At 43.0% G+C, this 13,907-nt stretch overlaps 1 protein-coding gene across 5 annotated transcripts in view; it reads left to right on the top strand.

Moving 5' to 3' along the window:
* Positions 1 to 13,907, top strand: part of PDE7A (phosphodiesterase 7A) — an 84,375-nt gene that overhangs the window by 31,776 nt on the left and 38,692 nt on the right. The window contains exon 1 of one of the 5 annotated variants that reach the window (XM_084797272.1): positions 9,638 to 9,720. The exons of 3 other annotated variants lie outside the window; for them this stretch is intronic. In XM_084797272.1, coding sequence (XP_084653398.1) covers positions 9,661 to 9,720 — 60 coding nt within the window. In that variant the 5' untranslated portion in view covers positions 9,638 to 9,660. Of the gene's footprint in view, positions 1 to 9,637; positions 9,721 to 13,439; positions 13,817 to 13,907 lie in introns of those variants that run through there. One more of the 5 variants, XM_084797271.1, reaches the window with a different exon arrangement.

Raw genomic sequence — 13,907 nt, 5'->3', positions numbered from 1 at the left:
TCTTTACTATGCTGCTGCTTCTAGGAGCAAATTCCATGTCATTAAGTGCATCCAGAGTGTTGTATAACCATCACAACTCTCCATTTCTTAACTTTTTCATATTCCAAATGGAAACTGTACCCCATAAGCAAGAACTTACGTCACCCTCAACCACTAGTAAAGCTCTTCCCATTTTCTGTCTCTAGGATGAATGGTTTTGGTGTAGATAAAAAAAAAAAAAAAAAAAAACCACACACACATACACACACCCCTTGTGGGTGCCAGACCAGCAATCCCCAGCCCAAGAAAAGGACTGTTTAATGAGAAAGTTTTGTTATTAGATGGCACAGATTGTCTATTGCTGTGAAGATGCCATGACCAAGGCAACTCTTTTTGTTGTTGTTTGTTTTGTTTTTTGAGACAGGGTTTCTCCATGTTAGCCTTGGCTGTCCTGGACTTGGCTTTGTAGACCAGGCTGGCCTTGAACTCACAGTGATCCTCCTGCCTCTGCCTCCCGCAAGGCAACTCTTGTAAGAGAAAGAATTTAACTGGGGCTGGCTTACAGTGCTTAGCTCGCTCTCATCGTGGCAGAGAGCGTGGCAGTGTGCAGGCAGATGTGGTGCTGGAGAGGTGGCTGAGAGCTGTACCTCTGGATCCACAGGTAGCTGGAAGACAGGGACCCTGGGCCTGGCTGGGCCTTCTCAAACCTTAACGTGCACCCCAATCACATACTTCTTCCAGCACGGCCTCAGCTCCCGACCCTCCTCCACTTGTGCCACTCCCTGATAACTAAGCATTCAAACATACAAGCCTGTGGGGGCATTCCTATTCAAACTACCACAAAGAAAGGTTAACTCTTAAATTTCTTTTTGGAGTATTAATTGCAAGTGTCTTTTAAAAACACAAAGCACTGTGTACTTCAATGCAAATCAAGTTATTTTTGCCTTCTAAATTTTTGTCTATTCCAAATGAAACTATTCTATGCTTCGTGCTCTAATGTAAACAAATGGTGTTGAGAAAATTGTTCTTGATTTGAATGGCTTTTCATGTGTTGTTCTAGTTAGAATTCTTTACCTTGATTTGCTGATTGTCTAAATTGCTTTTGAGGGCAATTTCTCTACAATGTAGTGAACCCAAGAGTGGACTGTGGCTTTTTGTCTGTTTGCCAGTTTTCAGAGCTTTGTGCCATTCACCCTAGGCTTGCAGAGTGCACAGTATTTGCCCGGGGCTCCTTCGATGAGTGCAAAACGTGGTGACTGCTGTGTAGTGTTTCCCTGTAGTACTAGTTACAGGAGTTGATCGGTGCTGACTACTGTTCACTGTATTAGTCCTAGCTACCAGCTTGCTCTGAACTTTGGTCAGATCCTGGACTTCATTAGTTAATTTTTACTTAGCCAGGAGATCGTGGGGAGCCTAAGACTGGCTCGCACAGTGCACCTTTACTTGAAGGAAAGTCAGTGCCTGTGATCTCCTTGCGTTCCAGCCTTGGCTTCATTTCTGCTGAGTATCCTCAATCTTCATACCAGTTCTTAGATTCACTTCAGAAAATGTCTTCTGTAGTTTCCAGCATTTTTCAGTTCTCGTTGGTAGAGCCAGAGTCTCTGTAAAATAGATCCATTCACCTTGCTAGTAAATAATAATAATGATAAGAACAAAGACTTTGTCTTAGTTAGGCATTATGCAAATCAGTGTCCATGTCAGAACTGAAACCTTTTAAGTATTAGCTGGTATAATTTGCTTTTACCTCATGAGAGGGAGATGAACAGTATTGGAACAAGTGTCTCGCCTGTGCTGGATCTGAGTGCGGAGTTGGTTTGCTGTGTGGGCATTTAGCTTGGTTTTAGGTGTTTGTTTTCAGGAACAGGCTGTCCTTACATTTCTTGTATTGTCCCTTGTGCTCCTCGGTCCAGGGTGCTAGGATTATAGGCCACCCTGCCTGCTTTATGTGTCCTGGGGATCCAACCAGGGCTCTGTGTAGGTTTGGTGAGCGTTGAGCCAACTGTGCCACATCTCCAGTCCTCAGTGTGATATTTGTTGAACCTTCTTGTCACTTGCCTTGTGGATTGTATTTCAAGTTTTTCTGGCTTCAGTGCTACTGAGGTTTGAGAGGGGCAGGAGTATTGTCTCCATACGTTTCTATGGGAGACACTGGATGGCAGAGGCAAGGGGTGGCTGTTTAGTTTTTATAATGACCACACGTAGCTTTTGGACTGCCATCCTCCCATGCTCATCTGTTGGTGAGGGTAAAGGTTTTTTATTTATAACCCTGGATATCGTACAGCTCTGGTTAGTGTACGGTGACCCCTACGTCCCCCTTTCCAGACCAGGTCTTTCCAGGCCTTGAGACTTCCGTGACCAGCGCAGACACAAGCACACCAACCCCGGCTGCCCTCGTGGCCAGCGTCCCTACTAGCTGTGGCAGTAGATTTCTTACAGGCTCTCTTGCAGGCCGAAGTCTTCCTCTCGTATAGGAGAGCCCTAAGTATTTTTTTCTAAATGGAATTTGTACATGACTCTGGCTTGTCTTTGTATACAATTTAGATCTTTTTATGTGGTTGACAAAAATGTTTGATCACTTTTCTGTATTCAGTCACTTCATCACTTCAGCTTTAACTTTACACATTAATTGTGTTAACCTTCTTTTGGGCATAATTTGCACACAGTTTTAGGGGTTCTAACAAGTGTGTTCACCTATACAACTAACATCCCAGTCAAGACGCTGTATTCCTCAGTGTCCCCAGCCGCTGCCTCATACGGCCACTGATCAGGTTTGTGTCACTGCTGCTCAATTGTGACTCCTGAACTCTGGTTAAGATGTTTCCTGCCGGCTGTGCTCTTTCTGGCTTTTCATGGTGCTTTTGAGATTACTGCTATAGAGGAGCATACTCAGTGCCTTCACATACTGGGTTACAGTGTAGCGAACGGTGTAACTCGGACTGGAGGAATGATCTTAGCGGACTGGTGAGCACTGCTGCTGTCCTGTGCAAGCTTAGCTTTTTATTTCTCAGTTTTGTAATTTTTTCCCCTTCAGTTAGAAGTTTATAATCACATTTGTTTGTTTGTTTGTTTGTTCATTGTATGTGTGTGGCCTTGTTACCTGTCAGTTGCTTCCGTACTCCCTTCCGTTGTATTACTGAGGCACATGCCATTCCTATGCACCATAATGTATTTGTTCATCAGCTGATAGATGTTAGAGTTGCCACCAGTCTTGATTGTGATGAGGGAAAGCAGTGTGAGCATTTGTGTTCAAGCTGTCTCTTTGTCCACACTAGACATTGCGTATCCTATTGATTTTGTTTTAACCAATCTTTGTGGATATGTTATTGTAGTAGTAATAGTATCTTATGGTTTTAGGCATTATTTTTCTGATTGTTAAACAGATTGAGTCGCTCCTGCCTTCTCTTATCCTTTTACCTGAAAAACTGGCCATGTCACATTATCCTGGTGTCTTCCTTCACGGTACCAAATCTTGGGTTAAACATCACGTTTGTCATACTAAGGGCATCTTGCATTTGCTTGTGGTGATATGCATTTGTGCGTTCTATGAGTCACTGAGGCCCAACAGAGTGAAAGATTGAAAGTCTCTTCCATCCTTAGCCCTCCCTCTTCCCCATCCTTCCCAGTAATACTATTAAAGCTTAAAGAGACTCTTTAATCAAAGGGCCTCAGCTATACTTTCAAAACTGGTTCCATGCCTTGATTAGTTTGGAGAGTATAGCATCTGTTGTCATAAATCCATTCCATAGTGTTTTGTTCGTCACAGCATTTACGGATGCAGTGTTGTTTAATTCTCAATCTACAGGTAGGTGGGTCTCATTGAAGTCTCTCTTGGGGTGAGATGGTGGATGCCTCCTCCCATTGAAGAGCCTTCAGAGATTTTTGTTAGAAGGAGTTTCTGGTTACTAGATTGAAGTAGACTCATGAGGATCATACTAAGGGCTGTAGTGCCCTGACTTGCATAGTTTGCAGACTCTTGGCATCTCCTAAGGTTGCTTCACCATTCTCGTACTAACCTAGAATTTAGCTCAGCCAGGTGTTTGTGGGGTGACTTCCTGTAGTCTGAGCTACCTGGGAAGCTGAGGATTTGAGCCTGGAACTTGAAGGCCCGCCCATTCTTTAAAAACAAGGAACAGAGCCCATGCGCACACAGTGAATGAGTATAGCAGATGTAATTACAACCTTCTGATTAAAAGAACAATTACAAAGCTGAGAAATAAAAAGCTAAGCTTCTATAGGGCAACAGCAGCAGTGCGTAAGCATTGTCATGTGGGCGCTGCACGGGTCAGTGAGACCACTGGTCAGTCTGAGTTACACTGGGCACATTCTATCACTGGTTGGTCTGAGGTACTCTGTGGGCACATTGTATCACCAGTCAGTGAGACCACTAGTCAGTCTGAGTTATGCTATGGACACATTGTGTCACCAATCAATGAGACCACTTGGTCAGTCTGAGTTACACTGTGGGCACATTGTATCACTGGTCAGTGAGACCACTCGGTCAGTCTGAGTTACACTGTGGGCACATTGTATCACTGGTCAGTCAGTCTGAGTTACGCTGTGGGCACATTGTATCACTGGTCAGTGAGACCACTCGGTCAGTCTGAGTTACGCTGTGGGCACATTGTAACCCGATAGTCTAGTCGACAGTCGGTGAAAATGAGATGGAACTCCTCCTGAGGTAGGACAAGTGTCCAAGTCTTCAGTGCAGCAGAACGTTGTCCTGTGGGGCCACAGCTTATAGATTGCCTTATTGAACTTGTGCTTGTAATCGCTTTAAAATTATTAAAAAGTAGGAAGTTGTTCCAAAAACTGTCAAAATCCTGAGAAGCATAAAAACTGCAGATTAGATCTCACGACTACAGAGTGTGGACACCGAGAGGGACCACACACCTGGCATGCTGTAAGCTTTAAGCAGCTAGCATGTTAGACCAAGGGAATGCCAGCTGGCAGCACACATGGACTTCACAGAGGCCTCACGGTCTCTGAGGGCATCTGTAAGAACTAATGAGAGCAACGTGAGTCCCCACCCACCCCGTTAGGAAGACTGTTCAATGGTCAAGCACACGGTACCACAGAAAAATTGCTCCATATCCAAGTCGTAGAGCCTTCGCTTGGCTCTGTCTTGTCCCACAGTTCATATACAGGCATGGACATCAGAAACAAGTTGCATATGAAACACAAGGCGTACTTATTTATTAGTATGCTATTTTGACATAAAATGAATTTGTTCCCAGCCTGTGGGTCTTGACCACCAGAAAACACATATTCCTGATGTTCTTGGGAATTGAGACCGGACTTAGTAGCAACATTATAGCTATGAAGTAGCAGTGAAAATAAACTTATGTTTGGGGTCCCTAAGACCATGGGAGGCCGCATGTGTGGTGGACAACCTGTGGAGGGAGAGGACAGTGCTGGGCCTTGTTCTCCCTTCCGCCTGGGTGTGGGCTCGAGCAAGTGAACTCAGGGCTCAGGCTTGCAGGGCACCTTTGCCCCTGTGCCATCTCATCAGCCGGCCAATTTTTAACTTTCTGAAATTCATACCATTTGAAAAATGTTAACTTGTAGCTTTTAATAAAAGAGTCACCCCCCACACCCCCTGCAAAAAAGCCCTCTCTTGTTTACTTGTTACTGCCATGCGCTGCAGAAGTGGTAACACACAGTTGGAGTTTCGCTGTAATAGTATCCATATTTTTCTGTCATAAATTTAGTTACATTTCTTTTCAAAGACACTACACCACATTTATATAAAGAACTCTGTGATACACTATTTCTGTCTTCAAGATTCCAAAATTACAGGCACGGATGTCAATGCAGATGAGGTTAACCTAATTTGGTCAGGAGAGTGACATGCCGAGTCTCTGCATGGATAGCTAACCAAGATTGACAGGTGTCCTCAGGGTGGCAGAGAGCCCCCGCCTACACCCTGCTCTTAGATTACTCCTCCAGGAAACAGTGATCAAAGTCACACTTTGTTTTTTTGTTGATCACAGTCTTAAAATAATAATGTCTGCTTGCAATTGAATTTTTCAGATACTAATTTTACAAACCCCAGAAAGATTTTTAAAAGTCACACTTTCTGATTATAGTCTGAGATTGTTTTTGAAGGCTTAGCCATGTTTTAATGCCCTAAGTTTTCTGCGATTGTCAAGCAATTTTTTGTTAAACTGCTATGTTTCACTGAGGACTTGAGATGCTAAGGAAAGTTAGTGTAAAGGAATGTATCTGGTATTAGTAAAATAGGGAACTAATTTAACAAGACCTTTAGTCTTATTAAAAATACTGTCTTTATGACAGGCCTTGCAATTCACCAAGATAAGTTAGTACTAAGTGTGTCTCAAAATAATACAAGGTTAGAAAGCCATAATTAGGTACCTGACATTGAGATAGTTAAGCATATTTTACAGAGAAATTAGGTAATAGCTTGAGATTTGGACAAAATTTTCAAACCATAAACATAGTATCAACAATGAAGACTTTGTGATTTTAGTTGTAAATTTAACAGCTATTTCTAGTCTAATAGGAAATTTTCTGGTAGAGGGCATGTATCTTGAATGTCTCGGCCTCTTCGTATCAGACATACAGTAGACATGTAAGAAGTGAGTGCTGGGATGGGGGACCATTGCCAAACTCTTAGCTGATGTTAGAAATGGAAACCTAGTTCCTGGTCCTGGTCCAGGTCCGAGATGTCTTTGCCACATGACTAGCATGGTGCAAGCTGCCCTTGTGGATGCTGAGATGGAGATCCAGAGTTAAGGTGGAGCCAGTGTGGTTAGGGAATAACACTGGGAACCCACTGTGAACTGGGCTTTGCTGTGGTGGGCTAAAACCCACGTGCACGCCACGAAGGCACCTACCATGGACCTACATGCCCCACACTCAGGCCTTTGTGGTTGTTTTATGCAAAACGTGTCACTTAGCCTAGCCTGGAACTCGGTGATTCTTTATCCTCCTGCATGCTAGGATTACAAGTGTGTGCTACCACATATGGCTGTTGTGTGGGGTTGGGGCTGGGGTGAAGATGGGGGTAAGCCAGCTCCCCTGGCCAAGCCCGGTAAAAAAATCATTCCAACAGAAATTCATTTAAACAAGAGAACTTTGAGCTTTCCTTCCTTCCTTCCTTCCTTCCTTTCTTTCTTTCTTTCTTTCTTTCTTTCTTTCTTTCTTTCTTTCTTTCTTTCTTTCTTTCTTTCTTTCTTCAAGACAGGGTTTCTCTGTGTAGCCTTGGCTGTCCTGGACTAGCTTTGTACACCATGGTGGACTCGAACTCACAGAGAGCTTACCTTTCTTAACATTCTCTCTTACAGTGTTTCTGAATCCTGATTCTTTCTCTCCTCTTTTCAGCCCTTTTAGTCTAAAAGAAAATGAAATCCATGTGTTCACCATAAACAAAGACATGTTAAACATTAAATAGTGTACAAAAATTAGCAATTTTGGGGCTGGAGAGATGGCTCACAGGTTAAGAGCACTTGTATGTTCTTCCAAAGGTCCTGAGTTCAATTCCCAGCAATCACATGGTGGCTCACAACCATCCATAATGAGATCTGGTGCCCTCTTCTGGCCGCAGGCACACATGCGGGCAGAATACTGTACAAATAATAAATAAATAAATCTTTTTTTAAAAATTAGCAATTTTATATTTGACTTCTTAAAATGGGCTATATCATCAGCTGACTGGCAACAAGTGTGAAGGTGAGAGGAGGCACATTCTCCGGCATCATAGAGGTGCCTGGCTCTACATGGTCTCCTGTGCATAAACCATACTAAGCCAAGGCGCTCTCTGCTGCAATCGTCCCCTGCGTGACAGTCCTTTGGTTTGATTGTGGAGCCTTAGTGGAGCAGAGTATTCAAGACCTCAATAGTCAAACCTAGTTTCATGGCAAATAATCATTGTACAGCTCAAGCTAAGAATGTGCATGTTACATCTTGTTTTGGGGTCTTGCTATAGCAAGATGTGTAAGGTTTATGGTTCTGTGTTGTGATGGATAATTTCAGTTTAGGAAAACCGTAATTTAGACAGGTGTATTGATGTTGATTTCACTTTGCATAGGTGTAGAATCAAGGTCTTTTAAATACTGGTGAGATGGCTTTGGGTAGAGGCACTTGTGTGCAGGCCTACTGACCTAAGTCCATTCTGGATTCTGTAAGTTAGAAGGGAACTGGTACCTGAGTGATATCGCCTGACCTGCACGCGCACGCACACACGTGTGTGTGCACACGCGCACAGATACCTTAAGCCAAATAAGCCTCTTGTACTGAGGAACGGATAACAAAAATTACATTACTGCTTGGGTTCCGTCAGATATGTTAACACCATCTTTTGTAAGGTGGGGAGGTAGAAGAGATCCTGTTCCCTTTAGAACTAAAGTCTAGAGCACAATCTTTCCTCCCGAGTGTTTACTTCTGTCTGTCCAGCCATCGTCAGCTCTCTCCAGAGCTTCTGCCTTGGTGTCCCAGCTGCCAAGCCAGCCCCTACCCTCCAGTCTGTTTTCTGTCTCTAGCAGTTTTGTGTTGTTTGCAGCTGTTGAGTTAATATGGACTCTGGAGTTGTCGAAAGGGCTGGAGCCGTGTTCTGATCCCTCAGAATTTAGACATCCTTGGCATTATTATGGAGCCTGGTACTTTACAGAGGCTTAATATTTGCAGAGTTCTTGAATGAGTTTCATGAGAGGCCTTTCATCAGAACTAACCTGCTGGGTGCTGTGGGAGGCCAGGTGCTGTGGGAGGACGGGTGCTGTGGGAGGCCAGGTGCTGTGGGAGGACGGGTGCTGTGGGAGGCCGGGTGCTGTGGGAGGACGGGTGCTGCGGGGAGGCCGGGTGCTGCGGGGAGGCCGGGTGCTGTGGGAGGCCGGGTGCTGCGGGGAGGCCGGGTGCTGTGGGAGGCCGGGTGCTGTGGGAGGCCGGGTGCTGTGGGAGGCCGGGTGCTGTGGGAGGCCGGGTGCTGTGGGAGGCCGGGTGCTGTGGGAAGGTGGGTGAAGAGGGGCAGGCTTGCTCCTGAACAGCTCACCTGCCGTCATAAGAGCAGGACATGCGACCTGACTGTTACAGGAACTAGGTTGCCTTAGGGCTTGAGAACAGGTATGGTTTGTTATGTGAAAATACGTGACCTTGTCAGTAAATCCAAAATGGGTGGACTGTGATGTAAAAAGGCACAGATCACATTTACAGCAGCAAAGGCTGCCTATACAGCGATCCCGGCTTTGAAGGAAACTAATGTTTGAAGAAATTCAGTACCCAGAGGTAAAGTGCAAAATGCACTGATGTTTTCAAATAATGCTTGCAAAACTGACCTGCAGGAAAAGGAGGAAAATTTTAGCCTTGCCAAGTAGTTTTGAAAATTGTTTCAAAATGCTCTGTAGAGTGCAGATTGCCGACATGTTTGGGCTAGCCTGAGACCTTCTGTGAGCTTGTTCGGCCCCGTGTGTTTTCCTGTTCTCTAACATTATTTCCTCTGCTCTATCCCAACAGTAGGATTGTGGCCTTAAGCATGCGCTGGGCAGAAAGGCTGGCCAGGCTGTGCATGCTCAGAGGAATCAGGTGATCGCTGTCCTAAGGCAGCTGCTTGAGGTGCAAGGCAGGCAGTGTCCCCTCTCCTCTGCCTTGGGACAGCTGTTGTTCACCAGACACCTTAAGTCACTGCTTGCAGGGAGACAGTATGCGGTGGGCTTTTGGTTGGTCCCATAAATGGGGCTGACATTGATCTGGTGTCTGGCTCTGGTTCTGATCAAGTGGATCACCTCTAAGGTAGGGCGTCTTTGCTCTTAGCTTTGTGACATTAATCATTAATTTTGGGTATATGATTGACATGAAATATCTACACTTTTTGTGTTGATTTTAACCTTTCTGATTTCAAAGAGCTGTGAGTTCTGTCAGTGAAAAGTCTTAAAGTTGCTATTTGTGGGATTTTGGGTTTTTTTTTTTTTTTCTTTTCTTTTCTTCTTTACCTCATGTTACTGCTTTTCCAGGCTTTTTATGGTATCGCTTCTGCCCTTCCTCTATAAAGAAGCTTGACTTTGAGGGTTATACAAGTAAGCCAGCCAGACTTCTGAGTATACATATTTTAAATATTTTCTTCTGGAGAAAAAGGAGCGACTGATGTTTCTATGTGTAAATTATAGTTATTGAGGATAGTCTAAACAGTGAGAAGCTCTATAAACCAAAACCCATCCTGGAGTATGATCCTTCTTGGTCTTGGACCTTAGCTAACAATCATTCACAAAAATAAAATTAGGATGTGTTGTTTTGAAGTTGAATTCAGTTGAGAAATACTTAGTGGAGGATGTGAGCTAGCCAACTTGCCGTCTGGACCAGAGTCTAAAGCTAAAGTGCAAACAGTGAAGTCAACACTGAAATTATTTTCTCCACATTCATAGAAACAGTTCTATATTTTGTCTGCCATGCAGTTTCTTTTCTTTCTGTATTAAGAAGGTGGCAAATATTAATTTAAAACCCATTATTATGCTGCCACTGTTTGCTAAGCAACAGAAAATACCTATAAAGTTTGTTCTTTTTCAAGCAACATTGCAACCCTGCAATTTAATTATTTACACCAAAGCACAACATTTTAAGCATGCTTGTCTCTTATTTGAATTGGTTCTCTCAGGGAATTTGATTAAAAAAATTTCTCCAAGAAATAAAGTACACCAGGACAGCTCCTGCTGTTTCACAAGTTAAGGATTATTTTGTTTTGCTGAAGGCTGTTTGCTCCTCTTTAAAGGACTGCTTTGCCAAGTTGTGGGATGAAGGTCAAGTCAGTGTTACAATGTATTAGTTAAGTCCCAGATGGTTTGCAAAGCCCCAGTTTTTTCAGTGACCACCATTACTTAATTTTTTCTTAATTGCTGATAATCAGTTTTTAAAAAACAAAATTTGGACAGAAGGCTAGAAAGATGAAGACAGCATTTGAGTAGTTGAAACAGTCAAACAAAAGCTGCGGTTTCAGTGTGTGTAAGAGACGTGTATTCAAAAAAAAGACATGTATCCTAAAAACCTTGTTTTGCTGTATTGGGAAAGGGAGTTTTGGAACTTTGGCCATGTTCCATCTGTTACATACATATACGGTGTAATTTTCCAATGTTGTTCCTAGAAGCTTTTTAGAGCTACTGCGTTTAAATCCATTAACTCAGTTGACCAGTCTGCAAAGTGGGGATTAAGGCTGCTTTACAGAGTTCTTGTGTGGGTTAGTGAGGTTTTTGTATCCACACACCTAGAACATTATCTGTTGTTGCTTTAATCATGCCTGCCTTGAAAAGTTATGTATTAACTAATACTGGAAACAATTTCCACACCTTTTGTTTGTTATTTACCTCCAAGTGAAGTCTTTATGGAAGAATCACTCACTCCATCCCAGGCCTCACGGTGTCTCGACGGGCCCTGGGAGGGCTGGGGCTTAACTTGTTTATGCTGCACTGGTTGCTGATTAGCTCAGCCTCGCCCATGTTTTGACCTATACTAGTAGCTTTGCAAGCTGTTCCCAGGATGGCTGAATTAGAAGAGTCAGGAGCAGAAGCCTTGGTTGTTTTCATTCACTGGAGAGGTGCAGTGGAAATGCAGATAGTATCCCAGGGGGCATCAGGACTGATGTAGACATAGGATTTTGATGAAATTTGTTTTATTTTTGTTAAAAATAAAATTCTACCAGTATGTGGCTTTAAAAATTATGCTCTTTTAAGCAGCATTTGTTAGAGCACATATTGTTAAAGTAACACTATTATGTGGAATAAAATTTTATTCTAATTTATAATGTATGGTGTAACTCATTTTCAAAATGAGTTACTATAGATTACCTAGATTGCTTACAGAGTGAACTTGATATGATACTCATATTAAATGTAATGTATAAGGAAGTTGATGTGTGTTTTATATTCATTGGTGAGTTCAGATGCTTATTTTAAAAGTCTATTCTGTTTTTAAAAATTAATTTTATTTGGATTTATTTAATAGGTGCTGTATCTTGGGATTCGGGTAGTTCTTAGACTATGTATTTGTAGACTAGCCTTAATTAAGTACTTTAACAACAAATTAAATATTTACTTATCACTATATCCTTAATTAAGGCACATTAAATTATACCCCTTTGTCCAAATTTTAATAGATATTAGTAGAGGCCCTGCCATTTTAGTGTATAGTGCTTCCTTACACACGTCTAAGGTATTTACCTTACTTTAACATGTTTCATGGAGAGTTAACATGCATCTTCAGCTGTTTACATGAAGTAAGCAGTGAGAGTTTTGCTTTTAAAAAGTGGCTGTTTGGGTAGATAGCCTCTCTACAAAAAACAAACAAACAAACAAACAAACAAAAAACAGTAATAATGCCAAGCACCCCTGGTAGAGAATTGCATTTCCAATTTTATTTTAAGTGTCTTGTTTCACCAAATTGTTATTGGGCCCTGTCAGGTTATTGGGCTGTGATAAGTTATTACATATTGATGATATCTGTGGTTTTATTAATAGGCTTTAGCCAGTAGAAATAATACTGCCTCTTACATTCTTTCCAGACTATTTGGTGTACCTTTAGCCTGCCAGTAAGGGCTGGAACCTAATAAATGGAGCGTTTTGTAAATGATGGCAGTCCTACTCTGAGTGGTATCTTTCAGCATAAAACAGCAGCGGTTCCAACACTGTTGCTACGCTGCACACTATGCTGAGCACAGGGATGTATTCTGCATGAACTAGTTCCTAGCTATTTCAGATCACACTTTCTTTGTAGATTTTTTTAGATGATTTCCACTTTTTATTTTATTTACTTTGTGAAATATCGCTGTACATCCTACAAAGTTTGAAAGGGACACAGCTGCACATTAAAAAGGTTCATCCTACCCCTGTCTCTCGGGATCCCGAAAGCAGTGAGCACAGAATTTAGTTTCAGACAAAAGTTTTGCTCTGCTTTTCATGAACTTTTTAAAAGGATTAAGTCACACATGCGTCAGCCTGGTGTGTGTTTGTTTGTCTTTTGTTTTTCTTAAACGATAAGTAAGCATTAAGAATATAACTTGGCTGAAGTGACAGCCAAGTCAGGAAAGTGCTTGAGGTAGGTACAAGGCCGAGGGCCAGCATTCAGTCCTTAGGACCCCAGGGAGTCACCAGGAGTGCTGGGGCGCTGTGCTTGTCACTGCAGCCCTGAGGGCTCAGGCCAGCACATCCTTAGGGCTCTCAGCCGAGCCTGCTTGGTGAGTTCTAGGCCAAGTGAGAGACTGTTTCACAGAACAAGGTGGATGATGCCTGAGGTATAGGCATTGACCTCTTGCTCTTACACACACACACACACACACACACACACACACACACACACACACACACACAAGCTAGTTTTGCATCTAACACTATGTGATCCCTTAAACTCTTTTTATAACTAGTTTTCTAGGTTGGCCTTCTTACCTCCCTGGAGGATTTGTAGTTACATACCTGTTTAGTGGCTGTAAATCTCAGCCACACATTTGTGGGGTAGAAAACCATTAATCTGATGAGTAGAACTTTGATCACATGGCTTTACTGTGCTTATTTTGTCTGTCTGTCTTAAATGTATTAATACCCCCCAAAACTCCTTTCAGGTCTTTGTGGTGTCACATCACCGTACAGATTAGTACCTTGTGGCACCAACTCTGGTTACTCCTGCCATTAAAGAAACTAATTTTATCGACTGCTTAAAAAAACCAGCCAGGCATGGTGGCACACACCTTTAATCCCAGCATTCAGAAGGCAGAGGCAGTCAGGTCTCATTGCAAGTTGCAGGCCAGCCATCACTTCTCGGGGATTGAACTTGGGCCACTAGGCTCCGCAGGGAGCCCCTCTGTCTGCCGAGCCGTCTCAGCAGCTCCGTCTCTGTTCTCATGTGCCAGGTACCGTTCCGAATGTTGGGATTTGGGCTGGGTCTGCGGTACCCGGAGATAATATAGGTGTTTGCTGGCACAGGACTTAGATGCTAATCAG

Source organism: Acomys minous (assembly GCF_964271855.1).
Source record: "Acomys minous genome assembly, chromosome: 9".
Taxonomy (NCBI): Eukaryota; Metazoa; Chordata; class Mammalia; order Rodentia; family Muridae; genus Acomys; species Acomys minous.
The sequence above is the reverse complement of the archived record's forward strand: the minus strand, read 5'-3'. Positions and strand labels throughout refer to the sequence as shown.